Raw genomic sequence first — 24,437 nt, 5'->3', positions numbered from 1 at the left:
ACTCTATATACTCACTGCATAGGGCCTCTTCCCATTTTCTGCCTTTGCCGTTAGTACCAATATGCACCCCAGCAGTACCCAAAGAGGTATCCTTGTTGCTGAGGATAATGGCCATAGGGGAACCCTGCACTGATTTCCTAATCCCCTGACTTCTCCTGGTGGTCACCCATGTACTGTCTGAAGGCTGTACTCTACGTGTGACAAACTCCTCAAAAGTCTCACCTCTATCTTCAGCCTCCCGAATAATCCTGAGTACATCCAACTCCTTGACCCAGTTAGACAGGTGCCGAAGTTAGGTGCACTTACTGCAGATGTAGACATCAGGGAAGCCGTCAGGTATCCTGAACTCCCACATCTGACAGGAGCATTCCATCCTGACTCTCTGTACTAAAAAGGAAAGGTTTACCTCTTCTGATCTGTGCCTCTGCCTGTTAGGCAAAGCCTTCCCACTCTGTCACTGGTACACTCCAACAATGGCCGCTCCACTGGACCCCACCTTCCTTTCATTTGCAGCTGGGTTAAGGCGTTTGACACCAACTTACCGTGCCTGCACAGCCCAAAAACACTGACCGTACCCAGATCTACTCTTTTTATACTCTCCCTCCTGGCCTTCAGTACGGCTCTAACACACACTAACCGCACCTGAGCCACCAAACCGTTGCTGATCACACCACCGTTGAAGGCTGAATCAGCATATAGGAAAGAGATTGAAAATCTGGTTGAATGGTGCTCAATGGCAGCAAGACCAAGGAGCTGATTATTGGCTTCAGGAGCAGGAAACCAGATCAGAGGTGGAAAGGGTCAGCAACCTGAAATTCCTCAGTGTTACCGTTTCAGCGAACACGGCCTGGGCCCCACACATAAGTGCAATTACTAAGAAAGCATGACTGCGCCTCTACTTCCTCAGGAGTTTGCAAAGACTTGGCATGCATCTATAACTTTGTCTAACCTATTCATGTGTAGTGGAGTGTGTACTGACTGGCTGTATCACTGCCTGGTATGAAAACACCAACGCCCTTGAATGGAAAATCCTACGAAGAGTAGTGGGTATGGCCCAGTCACCACCATTGAGCACATCGACACAGAGTATTATCACAGGAACGCAGCCCCACCATCAGAAACCCTCACCACCCAGGCAATGCTTTCATCTCACTGCTGCCATCAGCGAGATGCTATGGGAGCCACAGGACTCACAACACTAGGTTCAGGAACAATTATTACTCCTCAAACACAAGGCTAGTGAACCAAAGGGGTTAACTATACAGCTATATAGGACCCAGGTCAGACCCCACTTGGAGTACTGTGCTCAGTTCTGGTTGCCTCACTACAGGAAGGATGTGGAAACTATAGAAAGGTGCAGAGGAGATTTACAAGGATTGGGGAGCATGCTTTATGAGAATAGGCTGAGTGAACTCGGCCTTTTCTCCTTGGAGCGACGGAGGATGAGAGGTGACCTGATAGAGGTGTATAAGATGATGAGAGGCATTGATCATGTGGATAGTCAGAGGCTTTTCCCCAGGGCTGAAATGGCTAGCATGAGAGAGCATAGTTTTAAGGTGCTTGGAAGTCGGTACAGAGATGTCAGGGGTAAGCTTTTTTTACGCAGAGAGTGGTCAGTGCGTGGAATGGGCTGCCAGCGATGATGGTGGAGACAGATACGATAGGGTCTTTTAAGAGACTCTTGGATAAGTACGCGTCGAGCTTCAAAAACTAGAGGGCTATGGGTAACCCTAGGTAATTTCTAAAATAAGTACATGTTCGGCACAACATTTTGGGCTGAAGGGCCTGTATTGTGTTGTAGGTTTTCCATGTTTCTAACTTCACTCAACTTCACTTGACCCTTTACTGAAGTATTCCCACAATCTATGGTCTCACTTTCAAGGACTCATCACCTCACATTCTCGATATTTAATGCTGATTTATTAATTATTTTTTCTTTTCGCTTTGCACATTTTGTGGTCTTTTGAACACTGGTCACCCACCTCGATAATGTGGTCGCTCATTTATGCACAGTGTGGGGCCGCGGTGTGATTGTGAGCGGAGAGTGTGGGCCACAGTGTGATTGTGAGCGGGGTCCCACCCACAGCGTGGGCCACGGTGTGATTGTGAGCAGGGTCCCATCCACAGCGTGGGCTGCGGTGTGATTGTGAGCGGGGTCCCACCCACAGCGTGGGCCACGGTGTGATTGTGAGCGGGGTCCCATCCACAGCGTGGGCCACGGTGTGATTGTGAGCGGAGAGCGTGGGCCACAGTGTGATTGTGAGCGGGGTCCCATCCACAGCGTGGGCCACGGTGTGATTGTGAGCGGAGAGCGTGGGCCACAGTGTGATTGTGAGCGGGGTCCCATCCACAGCGTGGGCCACGGTGTGATTGTGAGCGGGGTCCCATCCACAGCGTGGGCTGCAGTGTGATTGTGAGCGGGGTCCCATCCACAGCGTGGGCTGCAGTGTGATTGTGAGCAGGGTCCCATCCACAGCGTGGGCCACGGTGTGATTGTGAGCGGAGAGCGTGGGCCACGGTGTGATTGTGAGCGGAGAGCGTGGGCCACGGTGTGATTGTGAGCGGAGAGCGTGGGCCACAGTGTGATTGTGAGCGGGATCCCATCCACAGCGTGGGCCATGGTGTGATTGTGAGCGGAGAGCATGGGCCACAGTGTGATTGTGAGCGGGGTCCCATCCACAGCGTGGGCCATGGTGTGATTGTGAGCGGGGTCCCATCCATAGCGTGGGCTGCGGTGTGATTGTGAGCGGGGTCCCATCCACAGCGTGGGTCGCGGTGTGATTGTGAGCGGGGTCCCATCCACAGCATGGGCCGTGTCAGAGGGGTCCCACCCACAGCATGGGTCGCGGTGTGATTGTGAGCGGGCTCCCACCCACAGTGTGGGCCGCGGTGTGATTGTGAGCTGGGTCCCACCAACAGCGTGGGCTGCAGTGTGATTGTGAGCTGGGTCCCACCAACAGCGTGGGCTGCGGTGTGAGCGGGCTCCCACCCACAGCGTGGGCCGTGTCAGAGGGGTCCCACCCACAGCATGGGCCGCGGTGTAATTGTGAGCTGGGTCCCACCAACAGCGTGGGCTGCGGTGTGAGCGGGCTCCCACCCACAGTGTGGGCCGCAGTGTGATTGTGAGCTGGGTCCCACCAACAGCGTGGGCTGCGGTGTGAGCGGGCTCCCACCCACAGCGTGGGCCGTGTCAGAGGGGTCCCACCCACAGCATGGGTCGCGGTGTGATTGTGAGCGGGCTCCCACCCACAGCATGGGCCGCGGTGTGATTGTGAGCTGGGTCCCACCAACAGCGTGGGCTGCGGTGTGAGCGGGCTCCCACCCACAGCGTGGGCCGTGTCAGAGGGGTCCCACCCACAGGGTGGGCCGTGGTGTCGGTGGTCTCAATCTCCCACTGTGGATGCAACTGTCTGAGTGTTACGTTGTTGAAGGCTGCCACATGACAGGACCATTGCTTCCTGAGGTTTTATGCTTTCCAGTGCATGGTGGAGATGCTGGTGCAAAAACATTTGCCGATGACCTTCCAGCTTCTCCTGTAAGGACTCTGTAGCCGCTCCTGATGTGAAAAGAAGAACCTGCTGTTAGCAAGGACCCCCGACACAGCATCCTCCCTGCAGGTCGGTTAAGAACCCACCTTCTTCCCAGGACCAGCCTGAGGAAGAGTAGTATCCCTCCATCTGATCCCTCAAGCCCGCCCTGGCATTGCAATCACAGCGAATCACTTCCCTCAGCATCTTCTCCCCATTCCTCCATTCAGTCACAGCCCAGAAACAGGCCTTTCAGCCCATCTAGTCCATGCCTTTTTCCATCACCCTCCAATGCCCCACCATCCACACATTTCTCTTCAGCATTGAAATTGAGCTCACATGCACCACCTGCATGGCAGCTCATTCCATGCTCTCACAACCCTCCAAGTGAAAAAGTTCCCCTTAAACTTTTCAACTTTCACCCATAACGCATGAAGTCTGATGCGGTCTTACCCAACCTCAGTGGAAAAAGCCTGCTTGCATTTCCTCTATCTATACCCCACAATTTTGTATACGTACCTCTATCAAATCTCCCCTCAATGTTTTCTGTTCCAGGGAATAAAGTTCTAACCTATTCAATCTTCCCTTCTAACTCGGGTCCTCCAGACCCGGCAACACCCTTGTAAATTTTCTCTTTACTCTTTCAATCTTATTTACATCTTTCCTGTAGGTGGGTAACCAAATTGCACACAACACTCCAAATTCGGCCTCACCAATGTCTTATACAACTTCAACATAACATCCCATCTCCAGTACCAATACTTTGATTCATGAAGGCCAACGTGCTAAAAGCTTTCTTTATGACCCTATCTACCTGTGACACCACTTTCAACAAATTATGGACCTGTATTCTCAGAGCACTGGCTGGTCCTACCCTTAAATTCCACTTACATCCACCTGGAATATCAATCTGAAATGGGGGAGTTACAGTAATGAAGTGGCTTGAGGGATTGGTCATGGCTAAAATGAACAGCCACCTGAGCAAGGACCAGAACCCACGGCAACTCACTGCCCTTCCACAGTGAACACTATTTCACTGGCTCTCCACTCAACTTTACATAACTGGATAACAGCAAGACATTTTTTCGACTGCAGCTTATCAAATACAGCCCTGCATTCAACACCATCATCTCATTGCTACCATCAGGGAGGAGGTACAGGAGCCTGAAGAACAGCTTCTTCCCCTCTGTCATCAGATTCTGAATGGTCCATGAGCACTACCTTTTAGTTTTGCATTATGCAGTTATTGTGTAATTTATAGGGAATTCATGTCTGCTCTGTACTGCTGCAGCAAAACAAACCCAATGAATCTCCTTCCTACACCAACTCTTTAGCCACATGTCAAACCGTATGATCTTCCTATATCTGGCATGGGTCGCAATCCTGAGATCACAACCCTGGAGGTTCTGCTCTTTGACTTAACACCTAATTGCCTAAGCTCCCTATGCAGAACCTCATCACTCGTCGAACCCATGTCATTGGTAGCTACACGGACCACGACCTCTGGCTGCTCACCCTCCCACTTAAGAATGCTGAGGATCAATCCGCGATATCCCTGTTCCTGGCACCTGGGAACCAACGTATCATCCGGGTATCTTGTTCTCAGCCACAGAACCTTTCTGTTCCCCTAACTGGCTGAGGAGTTGGTGCAGGGAGCAGGGTTTTAGATTTTTAGATCATTGGGATCTCTTCTGGGGAAGGTGGGACCTGTACAGATTGGATGGGTTGCACCTGAACTCGAGGGGGAGCAATATCCTTGCAGGTAGGTTTGCTAGCATGGTTCAGGAGGGTTTAAACTAATCTGCGAGGGGGATGGGACCCAGAGCGATAGAGCAGTGAAAGAAGTGCATGGAGAAAAGCCAGATCTAACATAGAGAGAGGCTTTGAGGAAAGAGAAGCAGAATAAATGGTGTAAAGACAGTAAGGTAGAAGGGCTGAAATGTGTGTACCTCAATGCAAGAAGCATCAGGAACAAAGGTGATGAACTGAGAGCTTGGATACATACATGGAATTATGATGTAGTGGCCATTACAGAGACTTGGCTGGCACCAGGGCAGGAATGGATTCTCAATATTCCTGGATTTCAGTGCTTTAAAAGGGATAGAGAGGGCGGAAAAAGGGGAGGAGGGGTGGCATTACTGGTCAGGGATACTATTACAACTACAGAAAGGGTGGGTAATGTAGCAGGATCCTCTTTTGAGTCAATATGGGTGGAAGTCAGGAACAGGAAGGGAGCAGTTACTCTACTGGGGGTATTCTATAGGCCCCCTGGTAGCAGCAGAGATACAGAGGAGCAGATTGGAAGGCAGATTTTGGAAAGGTGCAAAAATAACAGGGTTGTTATCATGGGTGACTTTAACTTCCCTAATATTGATTGGCACCTGATTAATTCCAAGGGTTTAGATGGGGCAGAATTTGTTAAGTGTGTCCAGGATGGAATCCTGTCACAGTATGTGGACAGGCCGACCAGGAGGAATGCCATACTAGATCTAGTACTAGGTAATGAACCGGGTCAGGTCACAGATCTCTCAGTGGGTGAGCATCTGGGGGACAGTGACCACCGCTCCATGGCCTTTAGCATTATCATGGAAAAGGGCAGAATCAAAGAGGACAGGAAATTTTTTAATTGGGGAAAGGCAAATTATGAGGCTATAAGGCTAGAACTTGCGGGTGTGAATTGGGATGATGTTTTTGCAGGGAAATATACTTTGGACATGTGGTCGATGTTTAGAGATTTCTTGCAGGATGTTAGGGATAAATTTGTCCCGGTGAGGAAGATTAAGAATGGTAGGGTGAAGGAACCATGGGTGACAAGTGAGGTGGAAAATCTAGTCAGGTGGAAGAAGGCAGCATACATGAGGTTTAGGAAGCAAGGATCAGATGGGTCTATTGAGGAATATAGGGAAGCAAGAAAGGAGCTTAAGAAGGGGCTGAGAAGAGCAAGAAGGGGGCATGAGAAGGCCTTGGCAAGTAGGGTAAAGGAAAACCCCAAGGCATTCTTCAATTATGTGAAGAAAAAAGGGATGACAGGAGTGAAGGTAGGACTGATTAGAGATAAAGGTGAGAAGATGTGCCTGGAGGCTGTGGAAGTGAGCGAGGTGCTCAATGAATACTTCTCTTCGGTATTCACCAATGAGAGGGAACTTGATGATGGTGAGGACAATATGAGTGAGGTTGATGTTCTGGAGCATGTTGATATTAAGGGAGAAGAGGTGTTGGAATTGTTAAAATACATTAGGACAGATAAGTCCCCGGGGCCTGACGGAATATTCCCCAGGCTGCTCCACGAGGCGAGGGAAAAAATTACTGAGCCTCTGGCAAGGATCTTTATGTCCTCGTTGTCCACGGGAATGGTACCAGAGGATTGGAGGGAGGCGAATGTTGTTCCCTTGTTCAAAAAACGGGTAGTAGGGATAGTCCGGGTAATTATAGACCAGTGAGCCTTACGTCTGTGGTGGGAAAGCTGTTGGAAAAGATTCTTACAGATAGGATCTATAGGCATTTAGAGAATCATGGTCTGATCAGGGACAGTCAGCATGGCTTTGTGAAGGGCAGATCGTGTCCAACAAGCCTGAAAGAGTTCTTTGAGGAGGTGACCAGGCATATAGATGAGGGTAGTGCAGTGGATGTGATCTATATGGATTTTAGTAAAGGCATTTGACAAGGTTCCACACAGTAAGCTTATTCAAAAAGTCAGAAGGCATGGGATCCAGGGAAGTTTGGCCAGGTGGATTCAGAATTGGCTTGCCTGCAGAAGGCAGAGGGTGGTGGTGGAGGGAGTACATTCAGATTGGAGGATTGTGACCAGTGGTGTCCCACAAGGATCTGTTCTGGGACCTCTACTTTTCGTGATTTTTATTAACGACCTGGATGTGGGGGTAGAAGGGTGGGTTGGCAAGTTTGCAGACGACACAAAGGTTGGTGGTGTTGTAGATAGTGTAGAGGATTGTCAAAGATTGCAGGGAGACATTGATAGGATGCAGAAGTGGGCTGAGAAGTGGCAGATGGAGTTCAACCCGGAGAAGTGTGAGGTGGTACACTTTGGAAGGACAAACTCCAAGGCAGAGTACAAAGTAAATGGCAGGATACTTGGTAGTGTGGAGGAGCACAGGGATCTCGGGGTACATGTCCACAGATCCCTGAAAGTTGCCTCACAGGTGGATAGGGTAGTTAAGAAAGCTTATGGGGTGTTAGCTTTCATAAGTCGAGGGATAGAGTTTAAGAGTCACGATGTAATGATGCAGCTCTATAAAACTCTGGTTAGGCCACACTTGGAGTACTGTGTCCAGTTCTGGTCACCTCACTATAGGAAGGATGTGGAAGCATTGGAAAGGGTACAGAGGAGATTTACCAGGATGCTGCCTGGTTTTGAAAGTATGCATTATGATCAGAGATTAAGGGAGCTAGGGCTTTACTCTTTAGAGAGAAGGAGGATGAGAGGAGACATGATAGAGGTGTACAAGATAATAAGAGGAATAGATAGAGTGGATAGCCACCGTCTCTTCCCCAGGGCACCACTGCTCAATACAAGAGGACATGGCTTTAAGGGGTGGGAAGTTCAAGGGGGATATTAGAGGAAGGTTTTTTACTCAGAGAGTGGTTGGTGCGTGGAATGCACTGCCTGAGTCAGTGATGGAGGCAGATACACTAGTGAAGTTTAAGAGACTACTAGACAGCTATAGGGAGGAATCTAAGGTGGGGGCTTATATGGGAGGCAGGGTTTGAGGGTCGGCACAACATTGTGGGCCGAAGGGCCTGTACTGTGCTGTACTGTACTATTCTATGTTCTATGTTCTAACAGATCTATCACCACAGCTCACCCCTTCTCTCCCATGTCAGTGCCAGAGACCTGACCACTGTGACTTTCCTCTGCTAGGTCATTCCCTGCTCCCACCCCACAGGGGTAGTCTGCACCGGCTGTTTTAACTCCTTTCCTCCCTCCTGGTGGGGAAATTAATGTGCTCTTTTCAAAAGAGAGAACATTAGCTGTCCTCTGGTCTTCTGGCTCTTGACCTGTGTCTAACCAAGATGCAGCTGTCACTGTTAGTGTCCAGAAAGCTCCAGACTACGACCTTCCTGAACACCAGAGCAGGCAGAAAAGGGGGGCTCACCCAACACTTACCAGGGCAGGTGATGGTGACCTCAGTTGGAAGACAACTTGTAATATCCTCGTAAATCAGCTTGACCAGAACCATCTGCTCACTCTCCCCACACCAGACAGGATAGTGAAACTTCAGCAAATTGCAGGCTGCATTTCTCTGAATGGAGTTCCTTACGTAGGAGGCGTGCAGTTCCTGGAAAAGAGCACCACTGCTAGTCAGAAGTTAACCATAAACATCACAGTTCCCTCACCTGGCACCCTGTGATCTTCGCCTCATGTTTAACCCATACTGGTTTTAGACCAGAAGCCAATAGGATCAGAATTAGGCCACTCAGTACATTGGGCCTGCTCCACCATTCCATCACAGCTGATTTATTATCCCTCTCAACCCCATTCTCCTGTCTTTTCCCCATAACCTCTGACACTGATTAATCAAGAATCTATCAACTTCCACTTTAAATATATCGAGTGTGGCTGCCTGTGTGTTAATTTAAACTTCTGGAGGTCTTTTTCACAGATATACTGGCATATTTCCATTCCATTCTTTTAAATCAGTTCCTGTGCCCAGAAGATTTCCAGAGACAGTGGATGCAGTTGTCCTCTTTCAGGCACATTGTATCCTTTTGGCCAGAAAGAACCAAATCAGTGAATTTGAAAGAATCAAGGACAGTGGAAGTATACAAACCAATTGTCTTTGTTCTTGCTATGTGCTTAGAAGAGATGGAGGCTTCGTTTTGTGAAGCTGCTCTGTAACCTCCATCCTGTGAACTCTTTGAGAAATGATTTTTATTCTGGGATAATCTAATTAGAGCAACTGAAAGTTGGCACAAGGAGTTTCTGCTTGATCATTCTCAGATAAGCCGTGTGTTGTGTACAATGACAGGTTTGCCGTTATCTCGGTCTAGTCTCTAAGTGACCTGGTTTGACTGGTTTTAACCCGAGTCAGAGAACAAAGAACCATAAATTACCAGCTGTCGCTTGTGGAGATGGGCAATAAATAGATGCTTGCCTGGACCAGAGCCAATAAGGTGTTAAAGGTCAATCACATGACCCGAAGCCAATAACACTAAAATGCAACATTTGAACTGGTAAGGAATGAATATAAAAACAGACGCTTTGAATGCAAAATAGAGATAACTCTCCGACCACCAGAGACCCCCTCCACCCCGGATGTGGAGTACCCCAGTGACAAGTGGGAATCAGAACAGGACTACATGGCCAGCAGAGACCCTTTTACTCAATTCTTTGACTGTTCATGGAGGGTCAGGAAAACTTAATAAGTGTGCACACAGCTATTTGGTTGTGTAAATTCATGTGCTTTTCTGTTGAGACAATAAAGGAAATAGTCGATATTGACAGATTCTCTCCATGCCTCTCTGATCATTATTACTAAGGGATATATCCTTGTAACAATCCCAAGAAGGAGGGCCAAATTAATTGGCTGAGACAAATCCCATGGTAGTCTACTGCATGGACCTGTGAATGGTCACCTTGGCCAGGCCCAGGAGCAGACTGATGAGGAATCCCTCAACTCACTCAACCACATCTCCCCACCCCTTGTCATAGAAATATAAAGCAAGGAAGCTGGCCATTGGCCCTATTCTTCCGTTCAATCCAAGGTGGCTCCCTGTGCTTGACCCATATCCTACTAAACCTTCCCTATCCACTTGTCCAAATGTCTTAAATGCTGTAATTATAGCTGCTTCAATCACTTGCCAGAGTTAAATCCCATCTGCCATTGCTTTGGCCAGTTCCCCAGTGATGTAGATCCTGTTACCTTAAGAACATAGATCATTACAGCACACCATGTAGAACTACTCCATGATCAATCTAATCCCTCCCTCCCATACAGACCTCCATTTTTCTACCACCCACGTGTCCATGCCTATTTAGTAGTCTCTTAAAGCAGGGGTCCCCAACCTTTTTTGCACAATGTACAAGAGTAGCAGTCAAATACGTTGTGTTTACCCCGAGAAAGACTACAATGACCAAGAAGCCTTGCACGGGAACCAGTGCGCATGCATGTACGTGCCGATTTTTTTTCTACAAATCATTTTTGGCAATTCTGTTCAGTGAAACTATACTGTACATACATTATTTCTACTTTATATATGCCGTGTATTTATCATATCATTCCTGCTTTTACTATATGTTAGTGTTATTTTAGGTTTTATGTATTATTTGGTATGATTTGGTAGGTTATTTTTTGGGTCTGGGAACACTCAAAAATTTTCCCATACATATAAATTAACGGTAATTGCTTCTTTGCTTTACGCCATTTCAGCATGAAAGGGTTCATAGGAACGCTCTACCTTAGCGGGGGAAATACGGGACAAGGGCGGTCCCGTACGGGACAAACCAATTTAGCCCAATATACGGAATGTCCCAGCTAATGTGGGACAGTTGGCAACCCGGGGCGGGGGAGGTGTTAATCACAACCAGAATATAGGTGGTAAGTCAACTATAAGTCACTTATAAGTGGCTAATACACTCAATTTCGTTTCTAAGAGGGTTTATCTAACGAATTTAATATTAAACACACAGCGCATATTTTCCTCGCATGAATATAGTGATAAGACACTTATAAGTCAATAGCATCATAACATTTTAAGTAACGTTTGGATATTAAACACACAGCTCATATTTTCCTCATATGAACACATGAAATCATTGCAACACACCAATATTGCTGAATCAGTGGGAGCCCTGGGCTTGTTTCCCTGCAATAAGACGGTCCCATTGAGGGGTGGTGGGAGACAGCGATACTTGAAGGGGGTTCCTTATGTCCAGTCTATTCCGCAATTTAGTTTTTGTTGCATTCATTGCAGAAAACCCGCTTTGCAAAGATATGCTGGAAAGGGAAGCAACGTTTTCAGTACTTTCGTGGCTATCTCAGGATATTTAGCCTTGACTTTGATTCAGAATGCCGGCAGAGATGTTATGTCAAACATACTTTTCAGCCTGTTGTCATTTGCAAGCTCGAGGAGTTGATCTTCTTCCCGCACTGACATGGATGGCACGTGCGTAATGACCTCACGTGTGTTCAAGTTCAACAATGCGTGTAACAGGGAATGAGGAAAGGTGCAGCTGACTCATATCGTTTCATATCGCCAAATCTTATCGTTTCCTCGCGGCCCGGTTGCGCATGCCTTATGGCCCAGTGGTTGGGGACCACTGTCTAAATGCTCGGCAGGGCTTTCCAGGACCCTCCACTCTCTGTGTAAAGAATGTTTCTCTGACATCCCCCTCTATACTTTCCTCCAATCACGTTAAAAATATGTCCCTTGTATTAGCCAATTCCACCCTGGGAAAATAGTGCTGGCTATTCACTCGATCTTTGCCTCTCATCATAAACACCTCTGAATCACCCCTCATCCTGCACTCCAGAGAGGAAAGGCCTAATCCTCTATCTTCATAAGACATGCAAACCTTCCTCACTGTCATCCACAAACTTACTAATCACATTCCATCCAAATATTGTAGATATGGATGGCAAGTAAAAGTGGACCCAGTACTGGCTTGTGTAGCTTAAGACTGATCCACTCACACAATGGCACTCCCTGAACAACAAACACGAACTGCTGGAGGAACTCAGCAGCTCAGACAGCATCTACGGAAATTAATTACCAGTTGACGTTTTGGACTGAGACCCTTCAACAGGACTGAAAAGGAAGAAAGATGCCAGAAAAAGAAGATCTGGGATGGGCCAGGTGATAAGTGAAGACAGGGGGTGGGGTGAAGTCAGAAGCCAGAAGATGATAGGTGGGAAGAGAAGAGCTGGAGAAGGAGGAATGATAGGAGAGTAAACCATGAGAGAAAGGGAAGGAGAAGGGACACCGGGAGTGCTGGTGACAGGCAGGTAAAAAGATGGGTAACCACTTCTTTGTTCATTTTTTCCAGTTTAATTTGTGGAACGCAATCAGGTGAAACTGCTATGCTGCCAAAACTGATTAACAAAAACTTTCAACCAGCAAAATGTAAATATTTGAGATTTGTATCTCAGGCGTTTAAGTTGCCCAGTGCTTTTTTTGTTTTTAATGCTTAGCTTGACCTGTGTCATCTTTAGCCTATATGTTATATTAAAGGTAGTATAAGTGATAGGATAAATGTTAAGGAGGGGAGCCACCCTAGATTAGATTGAAAGTTGGGCTGTATGGGGAACACCTTGGAAGTTTTTTGTTGGGTACTGCCTGCGATCATCCTCAATTGGGGAGGTAGATCTAGGTTTCAGGGGTTAATTGGGTTTTTTTGTTGTTTGTGTAAAGGGGTGGGGGAGTGTTTTGGGGGATTACCATGGCAGTTTATTCTTTTGTGTGTTACGGATTGATCAGACTTTCTTTTCATTGTGCATTATTGTGTGCAACTTATGCCCTCGCACTGTTTTGGATTGTAGGCCCTGTGTGCCTTTTGATATGGTTAACGTGCGTGCTGCTGATGGAGGCCACCCTGTGAGGTTTATTTCTTGGAATGTAAAGGGGATCGATGGTCCGGTTAAAAGAGCTATAAAGTTTTCTCTCATCTGAAACAATTAAAAGCAGATATACTATTTCTGCAAGAGACACATTTAAGAGTGGAGGACCATAACGGACTTCCTAAAGCATGGATAAGTCAGGTTTTTCATTCCAGATTTAATAGTAGGTCCAGGGGGTTGGCAATATTAATCATCAAAAGAATGCAGTTCACACCATCTGATGTAATCAGTGACCCTAATGGTCGCTTCATTATAGTCTCTGGCTCTCTCTTTCAGATGCCTGTTATTTTGGTAAATGTTTATGCTCCTAATTGGGACGATGTCCAATTTGCAAATAAGCTTTTGTCATTAATACCTAACCTGAATACACATAAGCTAATCTTTTCCGGAGATTTGAACTGTGCTATTGACCCACTGCTTGATAGGTCTTGCCCTAGGGGAACATTTTCTGGTATGGCAAAGGCCTTCTCGATGTTTATGCAACAAAATGGTTATATGGATCCTTGGAGATTTTTGAATCCATCAGTTAGGTAATTCTCTTTCTTTTCTCATGTTCACCACTCTATTCCAGGCTAGACTATTTCTTTATAGATAACTCCTTGATACCAATGATTAGACAAATTGAATACACTGCTATAGTATACTGCGTCCAGTAACACTTCACCTGTGAGTCGACTGGGGTGATATACTGTGTCCGGTGCTCCCAATGTGGCCTCTTATATATTGGCGAGACCCGACGCAGACTGGGAGACCACTTTGCTGAACATCTACGCTCTGTCCGCCAGAGAAAGCAGGATCTCCCAGTGGCCACACATTTTAATTCCACATCCCATTCCCATTCTGACATGTCTATCCACGGCCTCCTCTACTGTAAAGATGAAGCCACACTCAGGTTGGAGGAACAACACCTTATATTCCGTCTGGGTAGCCTCCAACCTGATGGCATGAACATCGACTTCTCTAACTTCTGCTAAGGTCCCACCTCCCCCTCGTACCCCATCTGTTACTTATTTTTATGCACACATTCTTTCTCTCACTCTCCTTTTTCTCCCTCTGTCCCTCTGAATATACCTCTTGCCCATCCTCTGGGTCCCCCCCACCCGTCTTTCTTCCCGGACCTCCTGTCCCATGATCCTCTCGTATCCCCTTTTGCCTATCACCTGTCCAGCTCTTGGCTCTATCCCTCCCCCTCCTGTCTTCTCCTATCATTTTGGATCTCCCCCTCCCCCTCCAACTTTCAAATCCCTTACTCACTCTTCCTTCAGTCAGTCCTGACGAAGGGTCTCGGCCTGAAACGTCGACTGCACCTCTTCCTACAGATGCTGCCTGGCCTGCTGCGTTCACCAGCAACTTTGATGTGTGTTGCTATGTTTTCCTTTAAACGTTAGAGAATGGCCTCTGTGGAGACTTAACCCCCTTTTGCTTTCTAATAAGAAATTTTGTAGTTATATATCGGCTAACATTGACACATTCTTCGAGACTAACAAAACTGAGTTGGTATCATACTCTTTACTTTGGGAAACTTTAAAACTTTAAAAGCTTACTTGAGGGGTCAAATAATATCTTATACTTCACATGCCAATAAAGAGCATAGGAAGGAAATGCAAGTGTTATTGCAATCTATTTTGGACCTGGATAGAAAATACTCTGAGGCACCCACTGTGGAATTATATAAAAGCCAGGTTGATTTGCAAGCAAAGTTTAATCTTCTATCTACAAACCTATCAGAACAATTAATTCTTAAGACACATGGCCTCTATTACGAATATGGTGACAAGGCGAGCCAGCTTATGGCTCATCAGTTAAAACGTCAAGCTGCATCACGACTTATTCCCCAGATAAGAGACACGCACCAGAACTTGACAAGCAATCCAAAAGAGATTAATAATATCTTTGCAGCTTTTTATTCCTCTCTGTATGCCTCGGAGTTCCCCTCAGATAAAACAAATATGGAACGATTTTTAGATAATTTGGAAATACCAACTCTTGAACCAGAGGAGATGGAGAACCTAGATCGGGCTCTTGGGCAGGAAGAAATTAATAATGCCATTATGGTTATGCAGAGTGGTAAGTCCCCAGGTCCTGATGGTTATCCAATAGAATTTTATAAGAAATTTAAGGATAAGCTCATACCGGTCCTTCTAGAAGTGTTTCAGGAATCTCTGGAGAATGGCTCCTTACCCCCTTCTCTTTCACAGGCAGCTATTTCACTACTTCTTAAAAAGGACAAGGACCCGACTCAATGTGGATCATATCGCCCCATCTCACTTCTGAAAGTAGATGTGAAAATTTTGGCTAAAGTGCTTGCATGTCGTTTAGAACGTCCCCTTCTCTAGATAATTTCAGATGATCAAACAGGTTTTATTAAAAATCGCTATTCTTTTTTTAATTAAAAAAAAGAGGGGTAACCGCCGAGCCCCGCAAAACACTTTTTAAAATTCTCCCCGACGTGTGCAAAGCTTTTTCTCTCTCTTCGAATTGACTGGTCCGCCACTTGGGAGTGCTTGTGCATGGACCACAACAGGTTGGTTTGAAGGTGCAGCAGGCTATCAAGGAGGAAATGTTGGCCTTCATTGCTCGAAGGATTGAATTTAAGAGCAGGGAGGTCATGCTGCTACTATACAGGGTACTGGTGAGGCCACACCTGGAGTACTGTGTGCAGTTCTGGTCTTACTTACGTGAGGAAAGATATACTGGCTTTGGAGGTAGTGCAGAGGAGGTTCACCAGGTTGATTCAAGAGATGAGGGGGGTGCACTATGCAGAGAGATTGAGTCACCTGGGGCTGTACTGTCTGGAATTCAGAAGAATGAGAGGAGATCTTATAGAAACATTTAAAATTAAGAAAGGGATAGAAAAGATAGAGGCAGGAAAGTTATTTCCACTGGTAGGTGAGACAAGAACTGGGCACATAGCCTCAAGATTCGGGTGAGTAGATTTAGCACGGAGATGAGGAGGAACTGCTTTTCCTAGAGAGTGATGAATCTGTGGAATTCTCTGCCCAGTGACGCAGTGGAGGCTGCCTCAGTAAATATACTTAAGACAAGACTCAATAGATTTTTGCACAGTAGGGGAATAAGGGTTATGGGGGCAGGAAGGTAAAGATGAGGCCATGGCCAGATGACATACTCCTGCTCCTATTTCTTATGTTTCTGGCACTGAGTCTGGGTCTGTGACTCATAAAGGAAGAAGGGAGAAGAGAGCTGTGATTGAATTGAATTGACTTTATTTGTTACATCCTTCACATAGAAACATAGAAAACCTACAGCACAATACAGGCCTTTCGGCCCATAAAGTTGTGCCGAACATGTCCCTAACTTAGAAACTACTAGGGTTACCCACAGCTCTCTATATTTCTAAGCTCCACGTACCTATCCAAAAGTCTCTTAAAAGACCCTATCGTATCCACCTCCACCACCATTGCCAGCACCACCATTCCACACACTCACCACTCTCTGCATAAAAAACTTACCCCTGACATCTCCTCTGTACCTACTCCCCAGCACCTTAAACCTGTGTCCTCTTGTGGCAAACATTTCAGCCCTGGGAAAAAGCCTCTGACTATCCACACAATCAATGCCTCTCATCATCTTCTACACCTCTGTCAGGTCACCTCTCATTCTCCATCGCTCCAAGGAGAAAAGGCCGAGTTCACTCAACCTATTCTCATAAGGCATGCTCCCCAATCCAGGCAACATCCTTGTAAATCTCCTGCACCCGTTCTATGGTTTCCACATCCTTCCTGTAGTGAGGCGACCAGAACTGAACACAGTACTCCAAGTGGGGTCTGACCAGGGCTGCAACATTACCTCTCGGCTCCTAAATTCAGTTCCGCGATTGATCAAGGCCAGTACACCGTATGCCTTCTTAACCACAGAGTCAACCTGCGCAGCTGCTTTGAGTGTCCTATGGACTCGGACCCCAAGATCCCTCTGATCCTCCACACTGCCAAGAGTCTTACCATTAATACTATATTCTGCCATCATATTTGACCTATCAAAATGAACCACTTCACACTTATCTGGGTTGAACTCCATCTATAACCATATTAACAATTACAGCACAGAAACAGCCCATCTCGGCCCTTCTAGTCCGTGCCGAACTCTTACTCTCACCTAGTCCCACCGACCTGCACTCAACCCATAACCCTCCATTCCTTTCCTGTCCATATATCTATCCAATTTAACTTTAAATGACAACATCAAACCTGCCTCAACTACTTCTGCTGGAAGCTCGTTCCACACAGCTACCACTCTGAGTAAAGAAGTTCCCCCTCATGTTACCCCCTGTCCTCTTGTTTGAATCTCCCCCACTCTTAATGGAAAAAGCCTGTCCACGTCAACTCTATCTATCCCCCTCATAATTTTAAACACCTCTATCAATTCCCCCCTCAACCTTCTACGTTCCAAAGAATAAAGACCCAACTTGTTCAACCTTTCTCTGTAACTCAGGTGATGAAACCCAAGTAACATTCTAGTAAATCTTCTCTGTACTCTCTCTATTTTGTTGACATCTTTCCTATAATTCGGTGACCAGAACTGTACACAATACTCCAAATTTGGCCTCACCAATGCCTTGTACAATTTCAACATTACATCCCAACTCCTATACTCAATGCTGTGATTTATAAAGGCCAGCATACCAAAAGCTTTCTTCACCACCCTATCCACATGAGATTCCACCTTCAGGGAACTATGCATCATTATTCCTAGATCCCTCTGTTCTACTGCATTCTTCAATGCCCTACCATTTACCATGTATGTCCTATTTTGATTAGTCCTATCAAAATGTAGCACCTCATATTTATCAGCATTAAACTCCATCTGCCATCTTTCAGCCCACTCTTCTAACTGGCCTAAACCTCTCTGCAAGCTTTGAAAACCTACTTCATCATCCACAACTCCACTTATCTTAGTATCATCTGCATACTTACTCATCCAATTTACCACCCCATCATCCAGATCATTAATATATATGACAAACAGCATTGGACCCAGTACAGATCCCTGAGGCACACTAGTCGCCGGCCTCCAATCTGACAAACAATTATCCACCAAAGATCCACCAAATCTGCCACTTCTCAGCCCAGTTTTGCATCCTATCAATGTCCCGCTGTAACCTCTGACAGCCATCCACACTATCCACAACACCCCCAACTTTTGTGTCATCAGCAAACTTACTAACCCATCCCTTCACTTCCTCATCCAGGTCATTTATAAAATTCACGAAGAGTAGGGGTCCCAGAACAGATCCCTGGTACACCACTGGTCACCGATCTCCATGCAGAATATGACACGTCTACAACCACTCTTTGCCTTCTGTGGGCAAGCCAGTTCTGGATCCACAAAGCAATTTCCCCTTGGATCCCATGCCTCCTTACTTTCTCAATAAGCCTTGCATGGGGTACCTTATCAAATACCTTGCTGATATTCATATACACTACATCTACTGCTCTATCTTCATCAATGTGTTAAGTCACATCCTCAAAAAATTCAATCAGGCTCGTAAGGCATGACCTGCCCTTGACAAAGCCATGCTGAATATTCCTAATCATATTATACCTCTCCAAATGTTCATAAATCCTACCTCTCAGGATCTTCTCCATCAGCTGAGGTAAGACTCACTGGGCTATCTCTACTCCCTTTCTTGAAAAAGGGAACAACATCCGTAACCCTCTAATCCTCTGGAACCTCTCCCGTCATCATTGATGATGCAAAGATCCTCGCCAGAGGCTCAGCAATCTCCTCCGTCGCCTCCCACAGTAGCCTGGGGTACATCTCATCCAGTTCCCATACCAGGCAGTGATGCAGCCAGTCAGGATACGCTCAATTGTGCCCCTGTAGAAAGTTCTTAGGATTTGGGGGCCCATACCAAACTTCCTCAACTGTCTGAAGTGAAAGAGGCGCTGTTGTGCCTTTTTCACCGCACAGCTGATGTGTACAGATCACTTGAGGTCCTCGGTGATGTGGATGCTAAGGAACTTGAAGCTGTTTACCTTCTCAACCCCAGATCTATTGACAGTGCATTCATTGGTTAGGGAAACAGAAAGGAGGTTCTGGGGATGAGAATGCCATTCCTGGATGGTATGTTGCCTCCTGGGTGTCAGGACCTGAGATATCTCAGACTGAGTCTTTAAGATTCTTAAGTGAGAGGGTGAACAACCAGAAACCGTGGTCCACGTAGGTACCAATGACATGGCAGGATGAGCGCGAGGATCTGTGTAAGGAGAATAGGGAGTTAGGTGCCAAGCTAAAGGACAGCACCTGCAAGGTTGTGATTTCAGGATTTCTACCCGTGCCACATGCCACTGAGGTGAGAACTAGGAAGGTTATACAGTTTAACACGTCGCTCAGTAGTTGGTGTAGGAAGGAGGCCATAAGATTTTTGGATCATTGAGCTCTCTTCCAGGGAAGGTGGGACCTGTAACGAAGAGAAGGTTTGCACCTGAACTGTACGATATTTGGAGCAAGCTGTTGGCCGTGCGTAGGGACGGCAGAGACCGATACAGTTTGGAACCAACGGCACTGCAGGAGTTGCCAGTCAGTGTTGAACTCAATGTAAGACTGCCTGAGGGACCCCAGCTCTGGATCTTTCCTTGGGGTTTACTCCCAAAGCCTTCCCCAAGGCTGCAGAGGTTTGAGGTCAGAGTCTTCCTTCTCCTCGATGAGCTGCCACCCACGGCTGATGCACCCTATCAGCCCGAAATGGCTAGCTTTAAGGCACCAGTAACCCACCTTTGCCCCGAATCCTGTCAGTAGAAACGGTTCTGCCAGACTTTAGTAGCTAAGCCACACATGAAGGCCAGGAATTGGACTTGGTTGTCAAAGGCCATTTGAGACGCACAACATTTAATAAGTAATGGGACCTTGTCCCCACCAAACACCACCCCCCGTTCCCTACTGACTGTGACAACCTTAAGAAACCATCATTTTGAAAATCTCCTCTCTGCAGGGAGTTGACACCCCAAGGGTGGGAGCGTCCACCTTCCTCCCTCATCAGGCCAAACATCTCAGACATACCTGTAGCTGTTCGAGCTGGTACCTCCTACCCACGTAGGCATTGAGGGCTTTGTGCAGTGCATCAAGGAAGCGTGCCAGGTCTTCTTGTAGAAAGGTGCGAGCCATTTGCTCCACAGGGATGAAGGCAGGTACGTTGTGGCGGATGACCCTGCGAGGATGCTGTAGCTGAATGTCCAGGTAATAGGATTCCAAGTAGGTGCTCTCGTAGGCCGTGGTGATGCCAAAGGTGAACATGCTGGAGCCCGTCGGCTCAGCACTGACCCCTACACCAGGACAACAAATTAACCAGTTAGTAAACAGCTCCACTTTCCTCCACGTCCCGTCCCAAGGCTGCCTCTGCAGCCCCCACACTCATCGTACTAAAGTTCATCAGCTCTGCACTGACCCCTAAACTGGGACAACAGATCAATTAATGCATTGGTCTGACCACACTTGGAGTATTGTGAGCAGTTTTGGGCCCCTTATCTAAGAAAAGACGACCTGGCATCGGAGGCGGTTCATGATCCCAGGAATGAAAGGGTTATCATACGAGGACCGTTTGATGGCTCTGGGCCTGTACTCACTGGAATTCAGAAGAATGAGGGGTAACTCAGTGAAAGCTATTAAACATTGAAAAGCTTAGACAGAGTGGAAGTGGAGAAGTTATGGGGGAGCTGAGGACCAGAGGACACAGCCTCAGAATGGAGGGATCTCCATTTATAACAGAGATGAATGTCTTTAGAATTCATTGCCACAGACAGCCCCGGAGGCCAAGTCATTGAGTATACTTAAAGCAGAGGTGGTCTTGATTTGTACGGATGTCAAAGGTTACAGGGCGAAAGGAGCTGAGAGGGTTAATAAATCAACCATGATGGAATGGTGGAGCAGACTCGATGGGCCATAAGCTCCTATGTCTTACGGTCTTCTGATCATACACAGCAAACAGCTTCACTCTCCTCCCTCCCACTCACCCCCTGCCCTCTGCCTCAGTAGCACCAGTCTGACAGGTGTCACACATCAAAGTTGCTGGTGAATGCAGCAGGCCAGGCAAAACCTATAGGAAGAGGTACAATCGACGTTTCAGGCCGAGACCCTTTGTCAGGACTAACTGAAGGAAGAGCTAGTAAGAGATTTGAAAGTGGGAGGGGGAGGGGGAGATCCAAAATGATAGGAGAAGACAGGAGGGGGAGGGATGGAGCCAAGTGCTGGACAGGTGATTGGCAAAAGAGATATGAGAGGATCATGGGACAGAGTGTAGGTGTTCAGCAAAACGATCTCCCAGTCTGCGTCAGGTCTCGCCAGTATATAGAAGGCCACATCGGAAGGACCGGACACAGTATATCACCCCAGCCGACTCACAGGTGAAGTGTCACCTCACCTGGAAGGACTGTCTGGGGCCCTGAATGGTGGTAAGGGAGGAAGTGTAAGGGCATGTGTAGCACTTGTTCCGCTTACAAGGATAAGTGCCAGGAGGGAGATCAGTGGGGAGGGATGGGGGAGACGAATGGACAAGGGAGTCGCGTAGGGAGCGATCTCTGCGGAAAGCAGAGAGAGGGGAGGAGGGAAAGATGTCTGACAGGTGTGCTGGGTGAATCAGGCAGGCCCACACACTGTGCTAGAATATTTGCACACTGTAACAGCACAGATACCGTGAGCCGAAGGGCCTATTCCCTTGTGGTACGGCTCTATGTGCTATTACACCATCTGAGGAAGGCACAAGTCAACACTTGGACAGACTGCTGGTTCGGAGAGGTGCAGAGGGCTCTCGGGAGGCTGGTGCCGGGAACTCACCCGTCAGGCGGTAGGCGCAATTAAGAGCCTGGAGACTCTTCAGCTTCTCTTGCAGCGCCGTTCTGGCCAGCTCCTCCTTGCAGAACTGGGGTGCCGACTGCTGTTGCGACTGAGCCAGGACCTCCTGGATGTCCTGCAGAGGAAATGAGAACTCCAGAACACTGCATTCCCCAGCATTGCCTACGAAGATGGTAGGAGACCAATTACACCATGAGATACCGCCTGGTCAACGTCAGCAGCGGCTCTTCGAGTGATTTCTATGAGGCAGCTCTTGACAAGTGGAAGTGAGAGAGTTCAGGGTCAAGGTTGAAAGGCAAGTCCAGGGAACCCAGTGGTTTATTATTTGGCAGGTACAGAGTACTGAGAAAAGGGGAGGCCTTCAACAGTTTAGCATTTGGAGGGTGATGCCTGAAGAAAGGGAAGTTTGAGGGCAAAGAGGGCTGCGGGTGTATCAGCAGCAGGTAAAACAGGATAATCCTGAGGTTCTTGAGAAGTGTTTTACATCGAACAGCTCAGCACAGGAACAGGCCCTTTGGGTGATTAAGAAAGCACACGCATGCTTGCCTTTATCAGTCGAGCCATTGAGTACAAAAGTCAGGAAGTTATATTCCAGCCTTATAAAACTCTAATTAGGCTTCATCTAGAATATTGCACACAGTTCTAGTCACCCCATTAGGCCAGGGTGTAGAAGAGGTTTACCAGGATACTGCCTGGTTTGGAGGACATGTACTTTAATGAGAGGTTGGACAAGCTTGCATTGCTAGGGGAGATCTGATAGAGGTTTATAAGATTATGAGAGGCATAGACAGAGAGCATCTTTTTTGATTGAAATGAATAATACCAGAAGGAATGCATTTAAGGTGAAAAGGAGTAATTCTAAAGATGTCAGGGGCAAATTGTTTGTTTTTCAGAGAGTGGAGGGTGCCTGGAATGTACTGTCTGGAGTGGTAGTAAAGGCAGATACATTCGGGAATTTTTAAGAACATTTAGATAGGCACATGAATCTGAGGAAAGTGGAAGGATATGGACATGATGGAGGTATAAGGTTGGCCATTTGGTTACTAATTTAATTAGCTCGCCACACAACATCGTGGGCAGTAGAGCCTGTTCCTGTGATGTGCTGTTTTATGCTCTAACATCTTCCCTTGTGGTTGGCTGATCCAAAATTTAGAGTGACCTGGAGACTGAATTCCCAATTGGCTTGAACATGAAGGGCTTAGGAGAGCGGTGCAGAGGTGTTATTCAGGCCTCACCCCTGCGGACTTCGCCGTCACTCTGCTCCTCAGCAGGTCTCTCTGCACTCGGAGTTTCTGCACGGTAGCCTGCAGTTGTGCCAGACTCCCTTCGCTCCGCAGGGCCTCCTCCTGCTCTGCTCCCTGCCGCTCGGCTCTCTGCTCCAGCTGCCTCAGCTGCTCCAGGACCCCTGCAACAAGGCAGCACAGCTGAGTGCTTCCAGCCGAGGCCACAAGAACAGTCCCCTCCACCCCCCCAACAGGCTCACATGCCCTCACCTCCCCAAATACACTCACGGCAGGCCATTCGGCCCACAGCATGCTCAGCTCATCCTTCCTGTTCGCTCCCTCTCTCCTTCTTGTTTTACGGTGGTTGGCACCCGGCGTAATGGTGCATTATCGCCACCTTCTGCTCCACAGTGTGCAATAGGCTTACATTCCAAATCCCTTCACCCACACATACCCTAACCTACACTTAATCCTCCCATCTTTGGCCATCCTAGTACCCTATTCCTGTTTATCAGTCATATCCTATAAAAAACCCCCGTGCCCCTTCAGAAAGCTAAAAATACCCTAACCTGAGCTCTCTCACCCATGCTCAGCAACCCTTCTAATGTGAATTCCTGCACCCCCACCCCCCCACAATTCCCTTAGATTAATTCTCATCTCTCCCTGTATCCCACACTTCCTGCAGTTCAGAACTCCATGTTGTACTGACAACCCAGTCTGGTGTTTCCCTGTCATTTTCATCCTTCCCGCTAATACCCGCTCCAATTTAAAATCCTGATATGTCTGCACGGGCAACCCCCGGCAGACACCCGGACACGGACACGAACCGAGACCGTGACAATTACCCAAGCTTCCCGCCATCGCCACAGCGCAATGTCCCGCGCGGCTCCCGTCGAACCGTCTCGGGGAGGGGGCGGGGGCCGGGGGGCGGAGTGAGGGGCAGCGATTGGCTGAAACTGGCTCCTGGGCGATGCGGAAGGCGGGAACGGAGTCAGGGACAGGGACTGGCTGAAGCTGACCCCAAGGGAAGGGGGAAGGGGGGAGGCTTTGAGTGATGTTAACCATGAGGGCAGTTCAGGGGACGGGGATTGGGCAATGTTGACGACGAGGGCGGTGTAAGTGACGGGGATTGGGCGATGCTGAAGCCATGGGCGGTTACAGGGACTGGGATTGGGCGAGATGGACGACGAGGGCGGTTACATGGACGGGGATTGGGCGATGTTGACGATAAGGGCGTTTACAGGGACGGGGAATGGGCGATGTTGACGATGTGGGCGGTTACAGGGACTGTGATTGGGCAATATTGACGA

General features: G+C 47.7%; 1 protein-coding gene across 1 annotated transcript; it reads right to left on the bottom strand.

Annotated features, from left to right (window-relative positions):
* Positions 1-1,886: 1,886 nt before the first annotated feature.
* On the bottom strand, positions 1,887-24,192 carry cenpo (centromere protein O). The gene is made up of 6 exons (XM_072266843.1): positions 23,973-24,192; positions 23,140-23,309; positions 21,887-22,019; positions 20,117-20,379; positions 8,650-8,821; positions 1,887-3,556 (listed from the first exon to the last, which is right to left on the bottom strand). Exons 1-6 carry the CDS (start codon positions 24,190-24,192, stop codon positions 3,384-3,386), a joined length of 1,131 nt encoding a protein of 376 aa, XP_072122944.1. The 3' UTR covers positions 1,887-3,383.
* Positions 24,193-24,437: the final 245 nt, after the last annotated feature.

This window comes from Mobula birostris, chromosome 8 (genome assembly GCF_030028105.1).
Source record: "Mobula birostris isolate sMobBir1 chromosome 8, sMobBir1.hap1, whole genome shotgun sequence".
NCBI classification, from domain to species: domain Eukaryota; kingdom Metazoa; phylum Chordata; class Chondrichthyes; order Myliobatiformes; family Myliobatidae; genus Mobula; species Mobula birostris.
Note: the sequence above shows the minus strand (reverse complement) of the source record. Positions and strands in the feature narration are given on the sequence as shown.